The sequence below is a fragment of the Anticarsia gemmatalis genome, chromosome 10 (assembly GCF_050436995.1).
Source record: "Anticarsia gemmatalis isolate Benzon Research Colony breed Stoneville strain chromosome 10, ilAntGemm2 primary, whole genome shotgun sequence".
In the NCBI taxonomy this organism is placed as follows: domain Eukaryota; kingdom Metazoa; phylum Arthropoda; class Insecta; order Lepidoptera; family Erebidae; genus Anticarsia; species Anticarsia gemmatalis.
The window spans coordinates 9,063,628-9,085,558 of NC_134754.1; the positions used below are offsets into that span (position 1 = coordinate 9,063,628).

The 21,931-nt window shown below is 35.4% G+C and overlaps 1 protein-coding gene across 2 annotated transcripts in view; it reads left to right on the forward strand.

Moving 5' to 3' along the window:
• Kdm3 (Lysine demethylase 3) overlaps positions 1–21,931 on the forward strand; it is a 170,836-nt gene that overhangs the window by 103,253 nt on the left and 45,652 nt on the right. For both annotated transcript variants that reach the window (XM_076119537.1, XM_076119538.1), the window contains one exon: positions 20,190–20,231. In XM_076119537.1, the coding sequence (XP_075975652.1) occupies positions 20,190–20,231 (42 nt within the window). The remainder of the gene's footprint in view (positions 1–20,189; positions 20,232–21,931) is intronic.

Below are 21,931 nucleotides of genomic sequence, written 5' to 3' on the forward strand. Positions count from 1 at the left end.
TGTACGTAGAACCAACGATATTTGCCGACCTGATTACTGTTTGGTTTGTTATCCATGCTAAACGGTCGTGACTTTTAAAATTGTTATCGCTACTATGATAATTTGTCTCGAATCATTTACTTTATATAGATCAGATCGGATTTTTAAAAGCTTCGAAATCGATTCACTGTTAATTCCGCGGCGTTTCGTTACCAATCCATGCATTAAGAAAAATGTTTTGTTTATTTTTTGTCTAGCAAATATTTAAATTGAAAGCAAATATTCTATTAAGTAATTCCTTTGCTTTGTAAATAACCTAGTCAATGAGGTATTTGCATATAATTAATTCATTACTCAGTCATTGAATTGTGAATAAGCATACCTACTTGTTATTTTTAACGATAATGGATATCGAAAGTTCTATTGTTATTTTCTTTATCACAATGCTAATTAACATCACGGAAATAATTAAAACAGTTTATACAGTACACGAGTATACTTAGAGTCAATGAAGGCCAATAATTTGCATATTATTACATAGAGATGAAGCCAAAATACTGTCACAGATGATTAGTGAAAAATTGACTAATGTTTGACTAAACTAAACTAAAGTAAACTTATGTTTGACGTCAGTTCATTGACGCATTTGTTACCGTGAAAAAATCAATAGGTACTCGTACCCTACTTATGGTAATACCAGGAACTGACGTCTGAATGGGAAGGAGCAAATGTTAATAATAATTCTGTCTTCCACTTTTAAAGATATGTACTTATTAAGAGTTATTTTCACAAAGGAATATTACTGGCAATGTTAGTGAATCTTCTTATACTAAGAAAACAAAAAAACAGTAGTAGTCTCGTAAATAATAGTAACAGGTACAGTGTGTTACGCATAATTTTAAGTTTCAAAATACTTTAAAAACAAGTTCATTTTTTTAGTACACGTTGTTAAAAACGTTATAGAGATAACGGCTTGAATATAATTTAAAAAGAATAAATATAAATAATTGTTATCGAGTCACTTAGTTTGCAGTTGAGCATGTCGAATGTAAATTTGTATATTTATGTGCAATAGTCATGGTAATTTATGCGCATTTAGTTTACTTAGCTGAGGTACCCTCTGTCATTATAACAGAATGTATTCTTATTTAATTTATACTTTACCACTGTTCTTACATGGCGCTCATAGCCAGTCGTGCTCACCGTTCGGTAAACGATCTGTGGGTTAAGCAACCGTTGGCGCGGTCATTCTATAGATGGGTGACCGTATAGTGGTATTTGAACTGCGCGTCTCCGTGCTTCTGAGGGCACGTAAAAAGTCGTATAGCAAATAAGATAACAGTCGTTAAGCCATGTCAAAGGCCTTTCGGGCGGCTTGAACAACTTTGACACTAGGTTGGCCACTAACTATACGATAGATAGATAGATGACTGTCCTTATGAGTCAGACGCGAACAGTCTTTGATCAAAACAGCTCATAATGCACTCGACTGTCATGAATTCTGCGCTATAAATCAACTCGCGTCAGTTTTCGTTTAGTGTAACTACATTTCGAACCATCATACTTGTATACATGCTAAACTCTCGGGCTTCATGCCAAAACATTTGCCAGACATCTCCGTAATGTTTCCATTGTAAATCACGTTTGAACAAAAAACATATATTATATCATTCCAATCGATCTTGAGTGATGTCATTGACACACCTTGAAAGTGTTAAGGATAAAATTTATGATAGCGATAGCGGTTTCTAATTCAATAAAATCTAGAGATATAACGACTGTTCATTATTTTTCTAAATATATTATGTTAAATAGACCCAGACCCATAAATAATTTTGATATAGATGATATTATTATACTCTCGGGAAAACGTTTAAAAATATTACATCCATATTATACAGTTGGAAAGCAGGTCGATTATTAAGTCTAATGGGCTAGTTACCTTGCGAAGTTTTCATATTTTATAAACTAATTAATTTACACAATGATTAATGTCTATATGCTTCATAATGAGCCGACTATTTAAACAGCTTTTGCAGACATAAATAAAATAATCATTGTATAGGAATAGCTAAAGGCCAAGTGATGCAAAAGTATCCAGTTTAAATTATAACGATGACCTCTTCAACCTTTTAATCTACAAACAGACTAGTATCAATAAAAATAATCGAATTTTGAATATATTTACAATTTGTTCTTCAAACAATTTTGCAAGTCATATTAACCTCATGATTTTATTAATTCCAAGAAATTTCCCAGCGGTTTGTCCGCAAATAAATATGTTTTCCTCTTGTAAACGAAATCAATTTACACTAAAACGAATTAGTCATAATACATGATATTATGCATCTACCACAACAATGTACAAAGGAAATTATCCAACGGAATACGTTTGTGTAAATCATGTGACTTGATATTTAATTAATAGCAGATAATTGAGTTTGTACACAGATTGTGTTCGCTGACGACGTGTTTTTATAAACGCACGCTATCTCTAAATGCTGGCGATAATGTAAATCCTCGTAATTAAATTTATCATTGGAAACGACGTGTTATCAGTTAAAATAAACTGTCGTACGATTGCGAACTAGGTCATAAGTTTAGTTTATTTTCATTACATTTTTATCTGAACAGCGATTATTCTTGTCTTTAAACGTCTGGATATTATTAACAGTCGGACATATAAATATATTTATAGCACATATGGTTTACTTTAAATTCTTCAATACCCATCTCAACACTTGTCCTCATTTCTCATAGGTAAATGTAATATATTTTCATATAAATAAACAACTTATTACAATTGTAAATGTTGACTTCCCTATTTTTCTTGTTAATGAAAATCCAAAGCAAATTAAATTGCAAATTAACCCAAGTAATAAATGATTAAATGCAAACGATGCTATTAGCAAAAACAAACGAACACGGGACTGCTCTTTATGCCGTCAATAATGGAACACTTTAAAAATATAATTGGATTTCTTCGAATAATTCATACTAGAACGACTATTTTATAAGTATTCCAATTTCATATTATACGCTGCAAACTTTGCCCCATTAATTTTATTAACTGCCAGTAAGAGTTCCTGTGTGAAAACATTTAAATGATCGGTACCGGTTCTAAAATATACTTACCAATTTATTACATAAATATAAGATATATTTATGTTCCTGGTTAATGTATTCATTGAATATTTATTCAATTTTAAACACCATTATATCAATATGCATCGAAGGAATTATGCAAAAGAACTCTATAATCTGGTAATCAATATGCGCATACAGTGAAACGGACATCTCGGATCACGTCTCGATCTTGGTCAAGGCGAGGCTGACGACCGTGGCGGCACGCCAAACGTGCCCACCGTAATGGCATCCATTTATCATATTTTTTTATTGAAAACAATGAGCTGAAGACAATATTTTATGACTGGTGACGGTCGCATCGTTCTCTCAAATAATCTTCAATGAGCTTAATTTGACTTTGAACGCTGGGAAAATTTCAGTAATTTGTTTGGCGCATAAAATTCAGATGAAATGTATAAAGAGGCGATGTAAGAGGTCGTGACCCTCGGCGATGAGGAAACGACGTGAGGTGGAGACAATTTTATTATATCTACAAAGATCAAGACCGTGAGCGAAGTCATTATTTTAACAGAATTGTTGTTTTCTTATGACGTACGGAGAGACATTAAACGCGCTTATTATTCTAGTCATTTAATTGAACTGTCCGCTTGCGTTGAATTAGAATTATGAATATTGAAATGTGGCAGTCTATCGCGTGTACTGATGTACTTATTTGTTATTGCAAAATTAACATTTCCTTACAGTATGCAATGTCACAATTCGATGCTGAAAACGATAAAACTGTGTGTTAAGTAAGCAAATTAATGCGGTATCGCGAATTGGTTGGCTCCGCTCCAGCGAGAGAGAATATGGTCGCAATCTCAAGGGCATTTAGAGTTTACGAGTTACGTTTATTACGCAAATCAAACAACTTATAATATTAATAATAAATTGTATTTCATTTGGAATGGAAATTGTATGAAATCATGAAAGAGAACGTAATTATATTTGATATTTTTATTACTTAGATTTGAATTTCGTATTTTGTTTTGAATTATATTAAGGTCGTAAGTTTGTAGAGATATATTTATATCATATGCATATTTTAAACTTTGGGTAATAGCTTATTTGCCTGGAAATTAAACGAAAGACTTGTAACACCTTATCCGTAAAACGCAGACCATAAATGTAAATATCTTCTGCCTTCCAAATATGGACCATTGTAATAAAAAACATCGAACCGTAAAAATGGTGACGAACCCTCTTTGAATAAGCTATGTATTAAGTGATTGTCTTAATTTGTCATTGCAGGCGAAAGGCCATAAGGGCTGCGATGTTCTGAACTTAATTATAGTGAACGATTTTGGCCTTCTAAACGGTATATCCACTCTAGCAAAGACTGAATCATGGAACTCGACGAAATCATTGGTCGAGAGTCGTCGAGATTGGTCACTAATAACCCAAATGATATTCTCTATCGGCTCGTATACATATCTGGAAGTTTATGTATCAAATATTTATAACGTTGTTATATTTATTATTATAGTATCAAATCAGTGTTTTACATTTTATTTCAACTGGCATACATTTATTTATGGCGAGTACATGAACTCTATGGTTGTAAATAGCTATCTAAAGTGGAATTGGAAATGCGCCAACATCGATGTACAAGTAATCGTATTCCAAGTGGTCGTATCAACTAAATGTTGATTGATGGTTTCCTTCTCTGTAAACGACCGTATCGACCTTTGCTGGAGCATTTAACTTGAAAATAAATGTGGAATCATTTTCACGGAATCAACCGCCTTAAGCCTTCTTACCTGCTGTGATTACTCAGTTACCACGTATATGGATGGGAAAAAATATAAGGAACGGTAAAGGTCGTTATATTTAAATTCACACTTTTTCCTCAGAGAGAAAAGAAGTTTATAAAACGACCGTTATGTGAACGTTTTTATATAAACTGTAATACGAATACAGCGTTTCGGGACAGAAATGAAACGTTACGTAACGGCACAAAGGTGTAAAAGAGCAAATAACATTTAAAGAAAAAGTCGCCAAGTTTACAAGCTATTCCGAGAATTGGTAACAATCCGAGTAAGTTAACAAATATCAAGCGTACCTCTGTCAGACCAATTAAAGTTCGATCGTATAAAACATGTTGAACTACCCGTCCTCCCTCGGCTCGCTTTTAATGAGTTTCCAGTTTAATTTACAGTTATTGTTTTACCCTAGTGGCCGTGGATTTCGGACTCGTTACATCGTTGAATACCAAATAGGGTTTGTGGAGAAACTTTAGCGGTCACGTCGACTGTAATATCAGATTAACTTAAATACTAACATCGATTATTAAGCTTGTCTTATATCAATACTTTCTTTATTAATTTACTTAGAACTCTGAATATTGTACTAAATTATGGTGAAATGGTGTATGAATACATTCAAATTCTCCTTTTTGCATGAACACTGTTTGACGCTGTAAGTAAACAAAACCTTTCAATGAACAGATTCGTTCATGATTGCAGTCATAATACATCCGTTGATAAACTTGATAAGTGATAAATATTTTATCTGTTCATAGTGGAAAACTGTAGGTACTGTAAGCAACAAAAACAATATTGTGAGAGGCTTTGTGACGTTTAGTCATCCATCAAATTACAACAAGATAGCAACAGTCATTTATAATATCATTATGTATTTAATTTTGTATATTTGATTTATGAAAATAGCAGCAATTTGACATTCTAATGAAGGCCAAAGTGTGGGCGAATAAAAATTAAGAGAAGTCTATCAAACAAACGAATCAATCTACTTGTTTAAAATCGCAACAAGCGTAAACAAATATTTGTTTGTTCTCAACTAAGAAACAATTCCATGTTTTCGTAAAGTTTTAAGTGAAGACAAAATTAAATGAAGTTTTTTCTTTTCTGAGCAATCCCAATTTCTGAGTTAATAATCAATTCCCAAAGTTTGCGAATCCGTATTCCGTTCCAACTCAATTATATAAACTAAGGTCGATGAGGAGTTCGGTTACTAACTTATTCATCAAGCTGGAGATTCGAAGGTCCGCTTAATTATACTTGTTGTTTGTTGTAACTTTACATTTACTTTGTCTTGGTGTAACAATGTGTAAATACTTTTATCTTGTTAGCTTTGATAAGTCTGTACACACAAAACTTGGAAAAACATATTACAAAGTTCATTATGGTTTTATTTGTTATTCGCATCTTATCACAAAGATTTTTTAAAATAAGTTAACAAAAATTCTAAAAACATCAGATTTCACTTAAACTTGGGAAATATTTAATCGTTTTAGCAACAACATTACGTTACTTTAAACCTTCAAGTCGTTATGAAAAGTTAAACATTGTAAGCTTTTACGTTTCGCAAGTTGACATTTCAGGGTTTTCCAAGACTCGGTTGTTAAGAACTTTCTTATTACTTATTCTTGGTTCCTATTTTAATTCTGAAAGCGAAAGTTTAAACGGATTCTACTATTTTTATAAGCAACTTTTATTGTTTGAAATTTTATTGCAACAGTGAAGTTATTTTTGCTCTGTAAACAGTTTATAAGTTGCTGATGCAAGTTCTTTCCAGTTTTCTTTTCTTTGTTTGTATTCGACTTTGAATGGCTTTATTTGTATAAAGCAACAATGTAAATGTGTTATGTCACTTACAAGTAAATGTGGTAAAAATTTCACGTGTTACGTGTTCTGTAACAAAATGGAATATGCCTACAAATCATTTACTTCCCTAATTGACCTTTCTAATATGTTCTTTATTAAATCTGAAATTAATATTGATTAAGAGCTACTTAGTTTGAAATTTAATATTCTCTCCTCGCAAAATATACTTGAGCGTTATCATGATCATGTTGAGAAAGTAATTACGGATCATATTAGCGAAGTTTGCTTACAGTGACAAACTTGCAGATTATCTGCTTCCAGCCATTACAGTTTTGAAGGAGCGGAGTTCCAGCCGGAACAAGTTTGAAACTTGCCAACTTTGTGGACTTCGCCAAACTCTGTCCGCCTCACAACCTTACTTTGAAATAACGTGTTTATTTGTGACTTCTTTATCCTTTATTTGCTTATCACAACTGTTTACTGAATTTCTATTATTAGTTATCTAATAAGTTTTCTATTGTATTTATTACTACGATTCATTAAATGAACACAAACGGTACGTCTACACGAGCCTTTAGACGTTGGTGTGTAACGAAATGGGTTGCAGATGTTCAAAAAGTACCCGTACGAGCACCTGTTTACAACAATTTGTAATGAAATTGCGGTGAATTCAATTAATCCACTGAAGGATCAACTTTTTCTCTCAGCCCCAAGTGTCAAACAAAGTTTAGAGCCCTAAAAGATTCCAAAATAATCGGATAGAAACCGGGGGTGGTGGAACTTTGACAATTTTACCCCCCGCCACGAGTTTGAACCGTTTCAAAGGGGTGAGAGGTTTGGGAGGGCAGCGGGAGAGGGATACCTCCCTCCTCTTTGGTGTTCGTGAATACCGCTTAAAGTTCTCGACGTAATTGCTGTCTGGCTGCGAATAAACTTTGTATTACATTACCCGAGTTAATTTATAGTGTCTTCTTATTCTGCTTAAAGTTTTGTTTTCCAAACGAGCAGAGTTATTCTAACTAGGAAAGTTTTCTTAAAAGTAGAGTCTATATAGGTTTTATATGCTACTATGTTTAACTTCGCCTTGGACTCTGCAAGGCAACGATTCCATTTCTTACCTATTATTTCATTTATCTTTGGGTCATGAAGTTTCATGCAACTGTCTTAGTAGCCACAAATTGTGAGGGAATTTTATGTCGTCGACTGTCAACAAACGGACACTAACTATATTTTATGGATATTGCACGATTACACGTTGTATTTCGTCGCAAATCATGTCTCTGCGTCATGATTAATGATAATGACTAAATGTTTGTATTACGAAGTTGTAAATCATGACATTCGATACAAAGACGTCTCAACTCTCAACAACAAGTGATCACTCGTTATCGCAGACTTGAATAGGTTCGTGTTTAATTCGTCCTTGACTCGCCTCGGAAATATTCACCTTGTTTGATGAAAAACGGTGCTTTCAAAACCAACTACGAATAAATTCAGATAATTTTGAATTAAATACCTCATAACAAATTGTGTAGAGTCACGCAATGTTATTAATAAGGATACTAGACACTTATTGAAGTTTGGTCACGAAATATCGTGATTGTTAGTTTAAAACGTCTCTATTAAAACAGGCCAGACTCGAAAAGCGGCCAATTGTATCTCGTTTGCACACAGACGTCGAAAGTTCACGACTATGTTGTCGTACTAATTGACTATGAACTTTACTATTAAAGGGTTAAGTGGAGCGTAGTTTTATCGAAAGCAACAGTAGACACAACAATATACAGCACTATATGAGTAATCTGACTAATCTAAGTCTAAGCAATAGCTGTAACAGCGGGAAGTCAGTTTGAACGTATCATGTAAATTGATTTAGTGGTTGTGATCGTTGTGCAATTAATCGAGTGGTTGCATATTGCAGGCCAATAAATTTGATGAGCCGCGGGCGAAGGTTATCTGCGTTATTACTATGCCCGCTTGTTGTGCGAGCGCACATTCCATGACGAGCGAAATCCATTTATTATTAGAGCCGTATGATAACGATAAACCAACGAGGTCAGACGAGAGCGCGCAAAAAATAGAAACGCTGTTTTACTGCGCGTGACTAAAGACTTGATGCAGGCAAGATGGCGTGCACATCCGTCTCCTTCTAACGGTTGCTCTGTACTACCTCCATCCCGTTCTATCAGATTTGGTTGCCGTTAATTTTTTTGCCAACTGGCTAGTTTATTTGTCCACTTTTTTGTCATTGAATTTCACGAATTACGTGATGGTAGCGAGCAAGCGAGAGCTCAACGTTTGTGCCAGCTTTGATGATTTTTTCGCTATCTTTTGAGGTTACGTAATGATAACCCCGAAATATTATTAAAATAGTTATTTTATCACGATATAAATTTAGACGGTTGAACTTTTCATATAAGATAAGGTTTGCAAAAAATCTTTTTGAACCTCTATTTTATGAACCACAAAAACTGTCCAGTTGAAATACTTATTTTATAATAGTATCTGCAACGGAAGGAAGGATATCTCTTGCATGCAACGATTAGTTAACCACATTTTTACATAAAAAATGAAACAAAACTACCACAGTACGTGCCCTAAGATAGGCGTTGAGATAAAAACTCTTTGCATAATGTATTCGGTCTGAGCGCCTGTTTACGTTGGCACAAAAGCGAGTTACATAACGGAGCCCACCTTTTTAGGATCGCCTTGAGATTGATGCTCTTGCCTACCCCAGCCTATCAGCTGTCGGGACGTAACGCACATACTAATGCCCGTGTTGGCATTTTGATGTAAACTTGTCTGGAATGTGATTGCGAGCTCCAAAGAACTTCGCACAACCGAATGCCATTTGAATGTTAAAGTGCATTATAGAGTCGACTGACAATTCTGGACATTATTCCGGATATAGATAGCTTAATGAAAATCTGCCTTCATCCATATAAGTACTACGATTTATAGAGACAGGGATACCTTAATAACTAACGAGACATATAAAAAATAATGTTCCGAGTTGAGAGCTGGCAACATCGCGTAGACGTAGTAATATCAACAAACACTACAATAGTGAGTCACGCATGGCGTGATGGGTCGTCGAGGAAACGTTTGTCACGAAAAACATTAAATGACTATAACAAACTCCCACATCATAATATGCATCAACGTCGTAACATAGTTGCGATGTCAAAATACCAATAACGTTAGTCATTTACTCAGAGCTACTCAGAATTGCCAGTAAAACATGCAAAGTAAACATCTTTTTAACGGTTCTATCCGGTGGGTAAAGGAAAAGGAGTTTATGGCGGAAGAGGTTACTCGAGTTTAGAAGTTTGTACCTGCCTATTAAATAAACATATTTATATTACAACATATTAAGGTGATGAACGATAATATATGTACAGGAATGTGATTTCATAATAGGTAAAGTTAATATATTATATTATGTGTGTTTACTTTTTTTGCTTATTGATAATTTCTTAGTAGCATGTACTAATACTATTGTTTATCAATTAGACAGACATCATCTACATTTCTTTGCTGTGACTCACTAGCAATTTGAACCGTGTTCATTCACCTTTGCAGTCTCGTTATTATTACAATTTATAACGTCAAAGGATGTCTTTATTAACTAGCGCGAGGAGTTCTAGAATTCATGTAGGTGGTCAGACTGCTTCATTCCGACATTACGTAAATTTCATTGACGTGGGCGTCCGAATGATCTTTAGTCAGATATTATGACCGTAATCGCTTATAATGACTATTCTTATACGGTTGCGTTTTTGAAATCAAGTGTTTAAACTATTTAACACTAACCTATTTTATTTCATTTTTAATTAAGACATAACATCGGTGCAGCTGCTGAAAGGGTACGCGAACCAATCAATAAATTCAATAGCCGTCGGCCGGTGGAATGTTGCACAAATAAAAAACCACGTGGTGTACACGAATTGTTCCGCTCCGTTTAGCGTATGTACGCTGTTACCAGGCGGACGCGTGGACACGTGATGTTTTCCGAACGAGCCCAATCCAAGATGGCCGCCAGCACCAAAGCCGCCATTCGCTTTCCCACGTCGCGCACCACCACTTCGCACGCTTCATTCTCGTTTCTTTTCTATTGTGCATTGCAATTCGCTATTGCATTTCTGCGCTTACTCCGTTTTCATGATTGCATCTTTATTAGCTTTGTTACCGTTAATGTTCATTCTGAAATAAATTGCTACATCGTAACACTGAAGTACAGCGTCGGCGGCGTTGTAGCCGAGTATTTTATGAACATGAGTTTCTTTTATAAGCACGTAGCAGGCGTTAACATACACGTGGCATGTCGAGTTGGGCCATTAGCTAACATGTGTTAACAACGTAACCGTGAGCATGACAGATGTGGGTAACGAGACTACAAGACAAAATGACTGGACGACATAATATTATTGTACATATTAAAATACTAATGATTCACTAATACTGCTGAATAATTATGTCAATACATACAAAACAAAATATAAATTAAACATAATTAGTCGATGTCCCGAGGAACTTGTGGTGTAGGTACTCTACATAAATTAATTATTTCATCCCACAAATGAGGTTACATGTAATAATTCTTATCTAAGCGTTAATTCATTTGCATTTTTATTATCTATGCATTGTTCTGCGAGTCATTAATACCACAGTTAATGCGGAGTTCATCACATTGTTTTTGCTCGCAGTGTGATGTCATTTTTGTCGTTCTTGGAATTAGTTAAAATACTTTTACGTATTCTATAAACAGATCTCACATTATGAGCAATATACTATTTATGAACTGAATTTTGGTTCATCAGATATTGACAAATGTATACTAGAACTATGTTGGTCGAGCCATTGAGAGACCAGCTTTAAGAATGGGTATTTTGAAAATGAATTGAACGAGAAAAGACATTGCTCCATTTGCATGCAATTGATTAACCTTATTGAACTCTTTAAATTGGCGCCGAGATTAATAACTAGTTGCTCTATTAAACATTTTAATATAGCTAGTTAAATGACGTGGAACGTTTTAATAAGTAGGTGCTATGTAAAGTAAGAAGAATCGGTTAGATATTTGCCGTGGATGTGTGTCACGGCTAAAACCCGTGCGTGTGTAGAGTTCGTGAGGTATCTCATACATATTCAAGCGGCGCCGGACTGCGATCATAGTCGCTCGCCATTGGCCCGCAAAACTCGCTGAATACTAAGCGAACGCCTTTGCAAGATCTGCATTGAAATTATATTCGAATTCGGTTTCCTGTGGCACGATCGTCGAGCGAGCAGGAAGCCATCAAATCTATGTAACAGCCTATTGAGGTTTATGTACTTAACTTCTTATCTACTTTACCTAACGCCTTACATAAATACGTCATGGATCACTGCTGTAGGTACTGAACTAACAAAACATAGTCGTGTATAAGTAAGCTTACTGTTGGTATCTTTTAAGTAAGTACCTAATATCTAATTTGAACCGAATGGTTTAGCGATGACCCACTTACTTTAGATAAGCGTTATCATGTCGTTCTGTATGTAGACTTGTGTAGGTATTAAGTACCTAGTTGTGCAATTTTCTTATCGTGTATTTATTGCACGATTGATAACATTGTTGATTTTTCAAGTTCATCAATAACCATTGTTCTTATTCAGTGGTTAGTAAACTGACGTCGGTGTTCCGACATTTGTTTAGTGTTTAATATTATTTGTTTGCACTGATATGACGCACTTCTCTCACATGTCGTAGGTATTATTGTGATCTGTTTATTGCGAAATGTTTGCAGAATTCTAGACTATGGTAGAGAATAGTTTGTTCTACTCACATAGTTTATCTACTACTTATAGTACTTACAAACTTAAACGTTACCATTATATTCTTCAACAATATGACTCTATGTCACTTCAGGAGTAACCACAACTTATGTAAAAATATGTAAGTGCTAATAGATACGTACGACCTGCTTAACGTATTAAGGCCGAATCGTTAGGTACCACTTATGATCTGTTATTTAGGAATGAGCATTCAAGCATAATTAAGTTCCAAGTACTTACTTAATTCAGCCACCAAGACAAACTGCCGCGCTTGTTCGGTCAAGGTGACCTTCCTTGCGTCCAGTCACATCGCAACTTAACGGCTCCCTATTCAATGTAAATTTTGCGAGACCTTGTTCACGACTCGCAAGCTCTAAATCCATATGAAGTTACAACTAGTGAATTTTAGTTCATACCTACGTATCTCGGCCGCTGTTGTGCATCTAATAAATTATTAGCACATTCTGCCTTTGAAATGCACAAGCGCCGGGCTCTTCAAATAACAAAAGAAAGAGGAACACGTGCTGCGCACCGTCCGCCATTTTGCAATATAAATAGCAAGATGGCGGCGGCCCGTCGGTTGGCGAAAGTACTCGGTAATTATAAGCGGCGCGGTGCGGCGCGGCGGGTAAGCGAGCTGAAACGCGAGGATCTATGGCCGGCCGATGCACGCAATGCTTAGCTTGATTTATATCGCTCTCTTGTTTCCATTCGACCGATTGTTCTCGGTTTTATGCGCTCGAGACTCGCAATTCTGGTATTGTTTCCGACGGCCATGGGAACCGAGCTCGCGTGGGTTCTCAATGACCTTTATTTACTTATACGACTCTCTTAAGTAAATGAATTTTTGTTTTACGGTTCAAGTTCACGACATTTGCTTTTCAATGCAAATCAGTTTTATTTGGTTAAAGTTATTTATGTTGTTTATGAATAATATGTCAATATACCTACCTATAACATTTCTTGACAAGGTTATTATTTATTAAGTACATAGTGATATAAAAATATGATGTTAGTACATCCGAATATCAAAACATCTCGTAACACTACTATTGCTAACGTTATCTAGGTATACCTACTCAAAGACCTGTCATGAAACTTTAATGTATCAATGACGCAAATCGATCGTATTATTCAGTCAACAACCGGGAAGATAATATACCATAATGAATAAATTCCCTCCACCTTGATCTGTTTCCATTTTATAGTCGATGTTTGTAACTATTAGATGTTTATAAAAGTGCCTTAAGCTAACTCGTAATCTACGTACTTCGTACAACGACTGGCAGAGAAAAACCCATAAATACATGTATAAGTAAACATCCATTAATAATTTATCTCAAAGACGTATAAATGTAGGTAGGTATCTACTCGTATCTATTCTTAAAAATTCCTATATCTTTCCGGTAAATATAAAGTGGAATGATTAGCTATTATAAATCGCTTCACTTATATTATGAATTCTTTATATTAATATACTTTTTATTTACTTATCGTCGTTTATAACCATATTAACTCCTATTACGTCTACGGGTTGTGTGAACGTTTTGCATAAGTACAAAAACAACTTCAAATGATTTGAATTCCAATACAGTAAACACAATGTATTGACCAATATTGCTATTAAGCTTTAACGTAACACAATGTTGGCAAACAAACTGGAGAAGTGGCGAGGTCGAAGAGGGCTGGAGAGACGTAGAGTCGGTAGAGTAGTTACTGACTCGCCTCGCTCGCAAATAGCTCGATGAGTTATTGGCTTTCCGAAATGCCAACATTCTCCGCTGTTAATCAATATTTAATGCCCCATTTCCTCTCTCACACTATTTCAATTAATAAACTTTACGTATATGAAAGTAGCTTTACAAAATGTAGCATTAAAATCTAATATGTATTTTGATTGTTGAATAAACTTTATACGTTTATTCTCCATTTCAAATATTGACAGTGGGTTGTTCTGAATGGAACAGGACGAATATAAATATACCTACAATATATTAGTCTGTATGTCTTATCTATATACTTATAATAAATCAGTAGAGGGTCAAGGTCAGGTTTTTTCCTGTCTGTATGTTACGCTATCACGTAAAAACTACCAGATAGAATGCACTGAAATTTGGTATATGCATAGAATAAGTAGTGGAGCAAGTACTGGGATACTTTTTCTCGCATATAATTTCATAGATTTTTAGAAAATTACAAAAAATATGTAGAAATCGTTTTGAACCTGCTTTTCCCTATGGAGACCATAGATGGCGTTGCAATTCATTTCACAACATTCGCATAGTAAACGCGGCGCGTGCCGTATCGATACCTGTTGTCGCACCAACCAATAGATGGCGTTATAGTCTGCGACAAAGCATGTTTTTCCTTATTAATTTATTTTGATGGCTTGTGTAAAAAAATACCTTTGAAACAGGCTATACATTTATTAGATTTTCAAACATAAATGTTGTATGATATATTACACAAAAATGTTGTTTTACGTGGGTCTGGTGCGGTCGAGATATCCTAGATGGCAAACCAAGTAATTTCGTTCGTTGTCGTTGTTCGCCGCAACTAGCAGATGGCGTTGTAGTTCGTAACACATAACCAAATTAAATTAATTGGTTGCATTAAGGAAATAAATTGGATAACTATGAAACAGACTATGTGGTAAGTTTTAAAAAATAAACAACGGATGATATATAAAAAATAATTACGGGTTACGCGGTTTCGGACGTATCATCGCAAGTATACATTATTACGCGTGTGAAGAGCTCCAGCGCAGATAGGTCTGCTGTACGTATAATAATATTCTGAATCCAGACGGGTAGGCAATGGTCAGTCTATAATAAGGTATTATATTTTACACTGTAAACTGGTACGGATACAGACAAGAGAGGAAAAGAAGGTTACCACAGGAAATCAGACCTGCCTGAGCCTGTGTCACATTGTGTGTCCTTCGGGTCCCTTTCGTAAATAACCATTAGATGACAAAGAGTTGTTAGCATTTTTATGTGTAGGTGTATCGAGTGCTTCGCAATTCGCGTGCTCAAACGAATAAGCAACAGTACGAAATTCACGCGAGCGGAGCCGCACGGGTCAGCTAGTATAAAAATAAAATAGAAACGACTCGGACTCTAAAATTGTTATTGAGATCTCTTAAATATTCATGTATTTTACATTTGAATACTAGACAATCAACGTTTATTGGTATTAATATTTATGACTGCATATTTACTAGATAACAGCAATCGGGTACATAAAATTTACGAGTTGATTTCGACAGCCACACATGGCATGAATGTTACTGTATTTTATCATGGCTGGCTATTATTATCATTGTACAAATAAGTGCAGATAGCACAAGCATAGTGGGCGGCCTACAATAAAGTAATGGGTCGTAACTTTTACGAGTCTTGCACATCACTAGCCGCAATGTAAAGTGACCTCGTTCTATACATTTTTTATTCATCACACTACGCAACAGTTGTCGTTTAAATGTGTTTTTTATTCGTCGCACGAAGGAAGAATCTCTCGATACGGTCTCAGTACAATCGATTAAGGTTTTGCTCTATTTTTTTAATCAGTAAAACCAAGCTGAATTCGGCGCAATTGCAATAGTTTCCTTTTTCAATCGATCGCCCGTGAAGGTTCGCCTCAAACCCGGAAAATAAAAACTCATGTAATCCATGACTACTTTGTGGGAACTTAGCAAAAAATATTTGACACGAGAGTTAAATTGTAATTTTTGCTAAAGTACCTCGAATAATTAGTTTTTATAAAAAGTATATTGTTGTGTATCTCTACACAATACGTATCAAGTATATTACGCAACTAGTAAGGAATTTCCCAATATTTGAAAGTAATTTATCGTTTTCTCCGAAACAATGTGTAGTAAGTCACGTTGTTATTCTCGTTCCGAAGTTTAATGTTACGTGTTCGGAGATATATCGGCCAGGCGCAACGTGATCACCAAGATTTATAAACAAGTTTCCATTCAAGTTAATTACAAAGACGATAAGGCGGTGCATTGAACGACACGATTGATAAATATAAATATATAATACTCCTACACGTAACTCGATTGCATTTCAATTGCTATTGTTATCGCGATGAATGTAGCGCGTGTGTTTACCACTACTACGACAGATTTACGTGGCTCATTGCTTTTCATTTTATCTGCAAATAGTAATAATTACAATAATAATTGTGCATCACATTCTGTAGCGATAGTGTGTTTATCTACTCCACACTACTTACGTTATGTAGAGACATTACTCAGTCGTGAAACAAACGCTTTTTTGGTTATAATATATCTTTAGAGAGTGTTAAACATTAAGATGCCAGCGTATTGTTTATTACCGTTGGCATATTTCAGCAACCGACAGAGGATCGCATGCCAACTCGTTTGACCTCATTCCCGAGACTAGTTCTGCGTAAACTCTCATATCGGGTTTATGAAAACATACCTATTTTAAGACTATAAAGCCCCAGACCGGTCCAACTTATTATTTGTTTGTATTACAGCTCGAACGTGTGCCAAGTGTATGCGTGTTTTCAATGTTCGGCGTTACTCAGTCTGATTTACTATAAACAAGTCGAGAGAAAGGCATTGATGAGAGATAACTCGTTTTTTCTGACATCGATTCGTTACAACATTCTCGTAACACAAAATGTAAAATATTTATACCGCAATACTCGCACACATACCAGTAACCGAAACCGATTATGTTTGTTCTCGTAACATGAGTTTTTTCAACATGACAAGTACCGAGGCCGATTTCGTGGAGCGTGTTCGCCATGTATCGTGTTTAATTCTTCACATAAATTAAATGAGCTCGTCCGTCTGGTCGGGCCGGTGTCTACCGGTCGGTCGCCGACTCCGGTGTGGCGACATCCGTTAACTGCACCACACGATACATAACTAGTTCTAAGATCTTATCTCAATTAGAAAGTTAAACATTATCCGACAAAAGTGACGCTTTGATCGATGAAGGCAAAATTGTTTCTGCCATTAGAATTAGATCAGACATTCTCAATACATTTTCTATTGAATGATTACATTGAGTTTATAGGTACACGAAGTTTAGTTAAACGAGAGTAGTCAGTTCAATATATTTGAATACTAAATTAAACATTTAGAGTTACTGTGCCCTTGTTAGTAATTCCTTTCACATGACATTGCAATAATCTCGTTACACGGTAATTAAGTGGATGTTTTTTAATAAAAGAAGAACTAGACTATCAAGAACGTCACATAAAGCAGCTGTATTCAATTACATTCACGAACTATTTAAACGAGTCGCCTACTAATTTGCAAATCAACATTTATTGCAAACCGATAATTTGCAAACCTTTTAAAGCAGTAAAGTTAGTTCGAATATTCTCCTCATCAATAATAATAATTTATTAACACCAGCTTCGAGCACTCCTACACGAATTCAGATTAATATACTCGTTTTGCTCGATCGATTCGGTCGTAGTATGAAGCTCGAGGTATATCGGGCAATGAACGCAGCCGAGTCCCCATTTCTCACGTTCAAACGAGTTGCGGAGTTGTCGGTCGACATGCCGATCAAGAAAGGCTCTGGGCCTCTGGCGCGGTGCCTTAAAGGGGAAACCGCTGTATTTTTTTGCTCTCCCCAAGTATGCTGGCCGCCATTACCATTAGCCCGTGCGTGCGGCTGAAATAATGATTAGATTTAGCCTCACAGCGTGTAGACTTAGCGAATTATTTCGGCAGAAAGCGGCAGTTTTTTGCCACACGGACGTGATGATAGGCTTTTGAGTGCTTCTGAATGTATGCGCATAAAAAGTAGACACGATTAAAATTAATACCACATCCTTTCTTTCATGTTCCATATAGGTACGTATCTGGTATGTGTATATTGCGTATGTAGTAATTATTGTGGTTGCTTGAAATGTAAATTTTACCTTCGCTTTAACTAGTTACGAGTAATTCGTTCACTTGGATGACTACAATCACCACCCTACCACAACAGGGTCCTAATCTTTTGCGGTAAGAAAATTGGACAATTGTACGGTTATGGACAATGGAGTATAGGACAATAAAAAACACGTCTGTGTCTATTGTGTAAGAGTAAGTGTTTACCGAAATTGGGTAGTTATTCCATCTAGGTACCTATTGGATACAAGTAGGGTAAAGTACTTCCAAGAATCTCACCATAACAAAATCCAATGAAATTGTACGATATTAAACTTTTGAACATTGGACACAATAATATGAAAACCTGTTGTGGATATAAGGGCACATGGCAGCTGGTGTAAACACATACCACTCTAAAGTATATGACATGGTTTCGCATCAGGACATAAACCTCCTAAATCTATGTAATTACAACTCACGCTCATGTATTTCACTACAATTGACAGGTGATTATGCTAAACAGACAACAGCGCGCATGCCATTAACTGGATAATGTTTTCTATTGCATAACTTATAAACAGGTTCCGATAAAATGTCAGACGAGTCATACAAGCACTTATTAACAGCTGTTTCTCATTTTACACCTACGCCACAATTATGGCTACGTCGCTGTTGGTTTTTATTCTGATGTATTGATTACAGGTTTCTTTGTATCATGTTGTATGTATGATCCACTTTCTTAAATTGACACGCCACATGAAAATAATCATGTTGTAATTAAATATTTGGACTCTACGTTTTCAATTTACAACTCTGATGCTCACAATATTCAGATTATGATACCTCATCTCGAATAGTTTTATCTGATCTTTTGAAGTAGAATTATTGTCAACACGGGTACAGTGCAGTGCATACAAAGGGATCGGTGGCTGCAGAAAAAGGACATGAAAGAAAATCGTATCACAAATCCATTAGCCGGTCGCATATGACTTTACAGGTTAGTGAACTGGCAGCTGCAAACGGTGACGGGTATGCGGGCACGGCAAACAGAAACATGAGAGACGTGGCACTGGGCCCACTCGGCCCACCTGCCCAGCCCCCGTCTGATCCGACCAGCCGCCCGACCGATATCACCTTCACATTAATTAATTCTGCACAAACTATACGCAATCGCAACTCGACATCTCGTTTATAACAAATTAAAATAACTTATTAAACATTTATTCCAATTCTTACTTCCGTTGCTTTTCCGTTTCACATTATTTTAACGACTGCTCCAAATGGATAAGCAGTTATGATTTTGTATTCGCAAAACGGACACATAATACTCATTAATATTATGGACAAACCGAATTTAAAAAGCAAATTAAGTATATTAATCTGCATTATGTATAAACTAATAATAAAAATAAAAAAAAATATCGATTCGTAAAAACACGAAACGTTTCTTTTGCAATATACTCACTTACCTACGTTTAATCGAAGAAACAGGTTATCACAAAACCAGTTGTCTGCTATTCTTAAAAACACTATAAAAACATGAACTGAATAATTGACCTTTGTATCGATTTTATCGTTTTGGCAGTAATTGTGGACGTGTTGGTACAACTAATAATTATTTATTTCAACGTATACATAACATATTTATATCTTTATCTATTTCTATTAATATCAACTGGTTTATACATTTTAAAGGTATTTATCAATAGCCAACGGCCGTATGTTGTTTGTGGATTATTTTAAACATTCTTAAAAACAACGTATATTTTTAACATAAGAGTAAATTACTTGAATCTTACACAATATATTTTTTTGATAGAATGTGTCTATTGTTTCAGGTTCATCGCCAGAACGAGAGCCGGTGGAAATTAACAAGAAAGGTACAAAAACAGTTTAGCATATTTCGATCACTATTCAATAAAACATATATTCATCGACTCATATCGATCACGGTGCCTGATCTTAATACCAAATAACCGTACCGTTGCCTTCACTGTAACGCAACTGTTGTGTTTTTATTTAATTTAAAGGTGTTACTAAAGGTGCTGACATACATGTATCAGTAATTTCTTATTATAAGTAGGACCCTGCCTAACTTGCTAAATCTGTCATTAATAATGATTCTACCAAAATAAATAAGAATATTTTATGTTAACTTAATAAATTTATTTTTATATTATCTAAATGCCAAAGAACCAGATCACACGGAGTTGAAACAGATTCATATTGGCGCAATAATTTTATTTGCATAAAATTTTGCAATCAAGTTTGTAGACCATTAAGGAGTTTATTTTTATTGTCTCTCAGTCTGCCGCCACCTTCACGAGAATCATAAACGTGTTTACGTTGAAAAATCGAGATCACCATCCTTAATTTCACATTCAAATCTGTATCTCTGTTTGTCCAGCCCTCATCTGCGTATGCATGGAGTAGGTATTTATGATCCACACCGGGCGAGTTTTAAAAGCCAGAGGTCGCTGCGGACGACAAATACATTTGTTATTATCATTTCACAATCTGAATTTCAATTCAGCATCCGAGTAACGGGGTCACATCGTTTTCGATAGATGTTTCTACATAATTCTTTATTCGTGCGTCCGTTTCATTTATGGTAAATAGGTATACACTGTATACAGTATCAGTGTATACTATTTTGTGCAACGGTACGTGGCTAATTGGTATTTATGATATTCTTGTGCCATTCAATTCGTGTTCGAATACTGAATCTTCGTTGGTTCGGTGTTTTGTTTGTCGAGTTAGACTTATGTTTAGAGTAGGTTGTATGTAACAACTCGTTTCGTTCTCTCTTTGGCAGTTAAAAGCTCGCCACACACGAGGTGCCACCCTCGCTGTTACAACTGAATTTTATTTACGCGTGAGCGTACGTTTATTTCAACCCGGCTTAACGGTTAAAATTTCATTATTAACAATTTGTTAATTACATATTGTAAATATCATATAAGTACAATGACATTATAAGACTGGAAGAAACACGTTATAGCCAACAGTCTTGATACTAGGCTTTCTAATCTCGTTTCTTTAGGAACCAGAAATTTATTAAAGCTGTGTTAGAGATATTATAATCAATTAGCTCTATCGAGTTGGCGTCATTCATTCCAAGAAATCATGTTGTAGCATTATCGACCTGCGCTATAAATAAAAATAAATACGATACTGAACCAGTTACAGCTCCGGTTAAGTAGGTGTGCGTCATCTTGAATCTCGTATCTAGATGTATAATTAAATGAATATTCATAGCTCTCGGCCGGGATCAATTTGTGGTAGTGCCAAGAACTGGCTTCACCGTTTTTTGTCGGCCGTTATTTAACTTTGTACCCCGAGATTATAAGTTATCATAACTGCCTGTAGATCATAAAACTCATATTTATTATTTATAAACACCTGCTTTATATGCATGCGTGTAGGCGCGTTCATGCGTCCGACGGATACGATTAATCTGAAACTAGTAATTAATTGTTACAAACGCGATTCCATGTGATAGCACGATTATTGGATGACGCACACAACTGTAAACCGTTTGATTGCAGCTATTTACGGAATAACTAGCAATGTTAAAATG